Source organism: Vanessa cardui, chromosome 9, assembly GCF_905220365.1.
Source record: "Vanessa cardui chromosome 9, ilVanCard2.1, whole genome shotgun sequence".
Taxonomy (NCBI): Eukaryota; Metazoa; Arthropoda; class Insecta; order Lepidoptera; family Nymphalidae; genus Vanessa; species Vanessa cardui.
Window position 1 is genome coordinate 7,781,565 of NC_061131.1, and position 7,779 is coordinate 7,789,343.

The 7,779-nt window shown below is 32.4% G+C and overlaps 1 protein-coding gene across 1 annotated transcript; it reads left to right on the forward strand.

The window, feature by feature from the left end:
• The first annotated feature begins 113 nt into the window (after positions 1–113).
• LOC124532320 (max-like protein X) lies at positions 114–7,577 on the forward strand. The gene is made up of 5 exons (XM_047107174.1): positions 114–306; positions 387–463; positions 916–1,026; positions 1,782–1,979; positions 6,632–7,577. Exons 1-5 carry the CDS (start codon positions 231–233, stop codon positions 6,797–6,799), a joined length of 630 nt encoding a protein of 209 aa, XP_046963130.1. The 5' UTR covers positions 114–230; the 3' UTR covers positions 6,800–7,577.
• Positions 7,578–7,779: the final 202 nt, after the last annotated feature.

Consider the following 7,779-nt stretch of genomic DNA (forward strand, 5'->3'; position numbering starts at 1 on the left):
TCTATTACATTTTGTAATAAGATTACTGAATTAATTACATGAAAGCAAAGAATGAATGAAAAATCGATTTTAAATCGATTTAATACCCTCGTATTTATTGTCTGTCACACGACACACACACAACTACACATGATAAACGTCATGGAGACAAATCAAAAACGTAATTCTATTTTTCTATTTTCTTAATCTTAATTAATTTTGATTTTAACATTTAAATTAGATTATTTATAATGTATTCTCGTTGTGGCAGCAGTGGTTCTATTCAAAATATACATCGAACACCGTCTTCATCGAATCATAACTCAGGTTAGTTAAGGACAAAATCATATGTTTACCAATTTGTTTAGGAAAATTTTCAAATTAAAATTGATTTGGTTATTTAATAGAGGATGAAGATGACAGTGGTGATAACAAAGCATCTGCTCTGAGCTTTAAAGAAAGGCGGAGGGAGGCTCATACTCAGGTAAAAGGTTGTTTTTAATAAATAATATGCTGTTTATATTTAAAATAAATATTCAAGTTTTTTTTTTTATTATTCTTCATTTTTAAATATTTTTTTACTATAATAAATACTACTAATTACTAAATTAAAATAACTCTAATCTGTTTATATAGTATGTGAGATAATAGACTTGATAATGTTTTTTTACCACCAATTACCATGGAAGGTGGCACATGTGTGTGGCACATTATTTGAAGTAGTATCAAATTAGTAGTTAGTTTAATGGCACTTCTGTACCTCAACTTTTAGTTTAACCAGTTGCCATTCAAATTGATATATAAACACAGACAGGACAACATTGGCATTAATATATATATATATCATAAATATTACAATAATAGCTTAATGTTATGTAACTATTTTTATTTATGTTTCTTGTAAATAATAATATTAAATATTGATAATTATATTAGGCCGAGCAAAAGAGAAGAGATGCCATTAAAAAAGGTTATGATTCATTGCAAGAACTCGTACCTACCTGCCAACAAACTGATGCTTCAGGATACAAACCCAGCAAAGCTGCTGTAAGTTCTCTTTTACAATAAAGTTATACAAAGTGAAATTTTATAGTAATTTTTATTGAAGAATTTTTGTTTAGTAAAGTTTTACTTAATATGTTTTTACTAGACAATTTAAAAATGGAAATACATTTAATCTGGATTTTTTGTTTTTTTTGTAGTATACAATTTTAAATTAGAGTTATATAAATGTATAGTAATTACATTTATTTAGCACTAGGTATTTTTAAATCAAAGACAATGTCAGTTACAAATTAAGATTTGATAGTTAACTAATTGTGGGATAAACATACAAACAACATAAGTCAACTTAAATATAAGACAATTAGCTAATACACATTTCATATATATTATCAGCATATTGAAGATCAAATTTGGCTTATGAAATTAAAGGGCTGGTAATATTTTTCTACATTTAAAGGATAAGCACCTCTTCTTATCTAAATTATTTTATCTCAATACAGTTCTCATAACACTTTTATAATGATTATATTGTTTCTAACTATGATACAATACAATCATCATAAAAGGTACTACATGGTAATTTAAATTTAATTTAATTTAAATATATGTAGTAGTAGTACTACTACTACTATGTAGTAAATAAAACATATTATGTAAGAATACTTTAAAGCAGTAACTTATAAATTGTCATAATATGCTTTCACTGATTTTGATGAGAAGAGCTGTTGGTAAACAGTGTTGCCTAAGTGAGTACCTATTACTAAATGTAAAATTTATTGAATAATTGTATGTTATAGGTTCTTCAGAAGTCAATAGACTATATCCAATACTTACTTCAACAACGGCGACGTCAAGAGGAAGAGCGTAATGCGCTCCGGAAAGACGTTGTCGCTTTACGTATAATGCAAGCAAATTACGAGCAAATAGTCAAAGCACAACATTCAGTTCCTGGTCACAATGAACAGAGGCTAAGCGACCAGGATAAGTTTCAAGTCGTAAGTATATTTTATAGCAAATTTTGCTTTGTATCACAGATATTCGAAAAGGTTATAGTTGTTTGTTGTGTAGTTGTTTGAAATCCATCAGAATGTCTTCTTACAAGGATATAGTGTTATCGATATATTGACTTTTGGCATAATATAAGCAGATTCATCACAAATATTTGTATGCAATAGATATATACAGTTTTCTGTATTCATATATTTAATCAGGCAGCTCTGTTAAAATGATGTTCGTTCATGAAATTTAAACTTTTTGATTGTTTTTTTATATGATGTTATGTTTGTAATGAATGATTAATTAATATTATATGATTGTGGGTAGTTGTGAACTGATTTGACAAAATAAATAGTTTAGCTTTGATTCTCAAATATGTTGTATCTTTTAATGGCGACTGTGGAAAATTAATAAATTTTTGTGGAAAATGTCATCGAATATTGCTAATATAGTGTTTCCCGGACGATTTAACCCTAAAACGGACAAGTGGTGTGATTATAAAGAACAATTATTGTGTGCTCTGGATGCCGCGGGTTATGAAGAAACCAACCTTGACAAAGCGCGTTCTTTGTTTTTATCCCAATGCGGGAAGGAGACTTATTCATTAATTGCATCACTATTGGTTCCAAATAGACCAACGAATGTGAACTTTAACGACATTCTTCGTGTTTTGGATCAGTTTTATGAGCCGGAAGTTAACGAAATTTTACAAGCGGGAAAATTTCATAAACGTCAACAATTACAAAGTGAAAGCGTGCAAGATTTTGTTTCGGCGATAAGTTTACTAGGCGCTAAATGTAATTTTGTGGATTTAAAACGTCAGTTAAGAGACCGGTTAGTGTTGGGTGTGCGTGATGACCGCTTAAGGCGTGAATTATTGAAGATTAAAGATTTAACATATGAGACAGCTGTACAGACGTGTCTTAATCACCAAGCGGCGTTACTTGATTTGTACCCCGATGCTAATGAGGCAAAGCAAACTCCGTTCCATGTTACAGAACCCATGGATATTAGTAAAATCAGATCTAATGATTGCCGACACTGTTCGCGTGCACATAAGCCAGGAGAGAAATGTCCATTTATAAAAGCAAGATGTTTTTATTGTAAGAGATTTGGGCATATTGCAGCTGTATGCAATAAACGATCTGGAAAGACGCAGGATATCTCTAATATTGAAAACAGTGGGGAGGAGGCAACATTCAGTGATAGATCTATGATGGGTATATATGTCTGCTCCGAAAATTATCGTCAGCCGATAACAGCAGATGTTATGATTGAAGGTGTTAAAGTGACTATGGAAATTGACTCTGGAGCATCAAGAACTATTATTTCTGAAGATACATACAATAAATTGTGGTCAATTCCTCCTTCACTTAGTGCTACTAATATAAAACTTGTAACATGGACTCGTGAACCATTAAAAGTACTCGGTGAAGTAAATGTAAATGTGAAGTTGGGTGCTAAGGAAGCTCGATGTGACTTGATAGTGGTTTCGGGCAAAGGACCTAGTCTCTTAGGTCGGAATTGGTTTCATGGATTAAATATTGAAATTGTTGGACTTTGTTGGTCTGAAGATAAGATAACAAATTTAATGAATCAGTTTCCTGAATTATTTGCTAGTGAATTAGGAGAATATAAGGGACCACTGGTGTCTTTACATGTACGTGCTGATGCTAAACCAAAATTTTTAAAAGCCCGAGCAATTCCATTTCCTTTAAAACAGCAAGTTAATGAAGAATTAAATAAAATGGTAGATCAAGGAATTCTAACTCCTGTAAATTACTCAAATTGGGCTACTCCATTACGCATTGTGAAAAAGGATGATGGGTCACTACGGATTTGTGGTGATTACCGAGCTACAGTTAATGCGGCAATTGATGTAGATTCTTTTCCACTTCCTAAAGCGGTGGAGGCTTTTGTTAAGCTGAGTGGTGGTCGTGTATTCAGTAAACTAGACCTTAAACAAGCTTATACACAGTTAAAAGTGGATGATAAGACAGCAATGCTTTTAACTCTGAACACCCCTATTGGATTAATGAAAATGAATCGCCTAGCATTTGGTGTAAATGCAGCACCGGCTATATTCCAACGGGTGATGTCTACAGCCTTTGCTGACAAGGAGGGAGTTGCTTGTTTATTAGATGATATAGCAATTATGGGCCGGAATGAAGAAGAGCATGAACAGCGATTGTATGAAGTTTTACATAAATTGCATGATATGGGTTTTCGCTTGAATGTATCAAAATGTATATTTGCAGCTGAAAGTATCACTTTCCTTGGTCATATGATTGATGCTAATGGCTTACACCCGGCACCAGCTAAGGTTAAGGAGATTCGTGAGAAACCAGCACCAACAAATAAAGAAACTTTACGAGCATTTTTAGGCCTGTATAACTTTTATGAAAAGTTTTTACCCGATAAGGCTACACTTTTGGAACCACTGTACCGCTTGCTAGATTCTAAGAGACCTTGGAATTGGGGTGAACCTGAACAAATAGCTTTTGATACGGCTAAAAATCTTCTATCTTCGGAATTGACTTTGGTAGGATATGAGCTGGATAGAGAATTGCTTCTTATTTGTGATTCATCTGATTATGGTTTAGGAGCAATCATTGCACATGTAATGGATGATGGTTCTGAAAGGCCAATTATGATGGCATCGAGAACTCTGCAGAAACATGAAAGACGTTATGGACAAATTGACAAGGAAGCCTTAGCCATAATATTTGGATTGTCAAAGTTTCATGAATATTTAGCGGGTCGTCAATTTTCTATTATAACAGACCATAAGCCTTTGGTTGGTTTGTTTAATCCAGATAAACCAATACCAGAACAGATATCACCTAGAATGTTGCGTTGGTCATTAAAATTAAGCTGTTATCAGTATATTATTAAGTACAGAGCAGGAAAGTTGATTGGTAATGCTGATGCTCTTAGTAGATGGACTGTTCCTACGGCTTCTGTGGAGGAAGCTCCTCTCAAGGATGTTTTATTACTGGATGAGACTCCAGATGGTTGGAACTTAGATGCTAATAAGGTAGCATCGGAGACGAAAAAAGATCCGGTTTTACGGAAGGTTATGTTTAACATGCTACATGGATGGCCACGTTCAAACTCCGATCCTACCTTACAACCATTTTGGCAGCGCAAAGAAGCTCTATCACATAGTAAAGATTGTTTACTGTGGTGCAATAGAGTGGTTATCCCTAAAACCCTCCAGGAGGATGTGTTAAAGTTATTGCATGCTCCACATGCAGGAATTGTGCAAACTAAGGCTTATGCTAGAGGATATGTTTGGTGGTATGGAATGGATAAGGAGATAGAGAGATTAGTTTCTGGATGTCATCAGTGTCAAGCGGTAAGAAACAACCCACCAAGGGACCCGCAGACGTGGATTGTATCTGAAAAGCCATGGAAAAGAGTGCATATAGATTTTGCAGGCCCATTTCAAGGTAAAACTTTTCTATTATTAATTGATAGCTACAGTAAATGGTTGGAAGCAGAGATTGTTACGTCTATGAATAGTACCAGTGTAACAACAATTCTCAGGAAAATATTTGCATCTCAGGGACTTCCTGATGTATTAGTTTCTGATAATGGTAGGACTTTTGTTTCTGAGGAGTTTAATAATTTCCTAAGCAAAAATGGGATACAACATTTGTATTCTGCACCATATCATCCAGCTTCCAATGGCCAAATTGAAAGGAGTATACAAAGTTTCAAAAATAAATTGAAGAAATTGTCTGAGTTGGAGATACCATGGAGTGAAAAACTCCCTAGAGTTTTATACTATTTGCGTACAGTACCTTGCACTACTACTAACAAAAGTCCAGCTGAGATGTTAAATGGGCGTAAATACAGAACAGCAGTGTCTAATTTACACCCAGATGCTGTACCAAGTCGTACTGAGTTACAGTTGGATAAGGCAGCCCAAACCTGACCAAGAAGAGCTTTCACAGTGGACCAACCGATACTGATTCGTATGTATGGACCAGGTGAGAAATGGAAGAGGGCTGTAGTAGAGATGGTAGAGGGTCCCAGCTCGTATCTGGTGAGGACAGAAGACGGAGTATTACAACGTCGGCATGTTGATCAAATTCTGGCTCGCAGTGTTGAGGCGACTAGACAAAATAACGAGCCTCAAGATAGTACCATGCCTCCTGTATCTTTATCACCTAGATCAAACTCTGACTCACTACAAACAGATGAACCTATTGAAATACCGCCACCAGAATTGTGGCCGGATATAATTGGCATACCAAATACTACAGAATGATAATTAATTAATTTCCAAATTATTTTATTGTTGTAATTGGGCAAATCTTTACATGTAATAAATAACTTAAATGTGTGAGGGGAAGGTATGTTATGTTTGTAATGAATGATTAATTAATATTATATGATTGTGGGTAGTTGTGAACTGATTTGACAAAATAAATAGTTTAGCTTTGATTCTCAAATATGTTGTATCTTTTATATGACAATGAGTTAATTTAAATCCCGCAAGACAATGATATAAATATACTAACTAACAATTTTCAATATTTACATAGTATATGTATAGTTATTATGTAGTCCTTTTATCAGGCTAAGGTAGAAAAACTAAATTTTTAGGTTATATGTTTTACCGGGAAATAAAAACATTCTTTAGTTCCAGGGGATAATGGATAAACTATTTGAATCCTTTGAGTCGGTTCCAACAAACAACTTCGCTGAGTTCTCTGCAGGCGTATTCAACTGGTTGGAAGAATATTGCAAGCCACAATCCCTTCGGACTTTGGTGCATGGTGTGTTGCGGGAACAAAATTATACACCTTAGTTATAATATATCAATTTAATATATGAAAACATCACAGCCATATTTTTACTCTTAGTGAATATGTATAGATATATATATAAATATCATTATCTAATGAACAGGAGATAACTCTAATAAATTGAGCAAAAAAAAAAATGAAGCTTAAGATAATAAAACACAGATAATATTTATTATATATTTTATCTATTTCATAAAATCGTCAGTGCCTTGAATATGAAATAATTAAAAAAAAACGTTGTTGTAATCCTTATATAATTAAACAATCATTTGTATAAATGATGTTCATTACTTACATATTATGTAGCAAATTTTAAATAGTTTTTTAATTGTTAATGTTGTTTTATTTTTAAATTTTGCTTTGTAATTTTAATGGGAAGAAATAGTTATTGTTTTATTGTTAATTCGAAAATAACGTTGAACAATAAAAGGCATATAATTTGTAATATATTCTATAATTATTATTTTTGTTGATTCTACGTTATTTTTTAAATATATCTTAAGAGTTATGACTTGATTTTTAAATATATATTATACTAACAAAATTCTTTAATATTTTTTAAATCTTCTTTTTATTTAAAAGAATGTATGTATATAAGAAATCTGTGATTAAAATAGGCAATGAAATTTTCATTTCATAATAATGACAATGTAATTCTATTGGGTACAACTAATTCTTGTATAAAATTGCCATTAGTAAAATATATATATTATTTAAGTATTGTTCGATGTAATGCAGGACAATACATTTGAAAAGAGCTTGTAGCCGAATGAATCTTTACAGACAAATATTTTCATTTTGATTCAGTAATAATTTAGTGTTCAACTGTATATTAATAATAAGAGCAGCGATACGTCAGACACACTGTCGTTTATTTTCGTTGAATTAAAGAAAACAATTTTTGTATGTCATAAATCCTCAAGAATGTACGCCAGATACAATAGAAATAATATTATTTAAGAAAGTACAGTGAAATTCTAAC

Coding starts and splice junctions, on each gene's coding strand:
- LOC124532320 (XM_047107174.1), top strand. CDS start 231: ATGTATTCTCGTTGTGGCAGCAGTGGTTCTATTCAAAATATACATCGA. Junction 464..915: donor GGAGGGAGGCTCATACTCAG/GTAAAAGGTTGT, acceptor TAATTATATTAG/GCCGAGCAAAAGAGAAGAGA. Junction 1,980..6,631: donor ACCAGGATAAGTTTCAAGTC/GTAAGTATATTT, acceptor AACATTCTTTAG/TTCCAGGGGATAATGGATAA.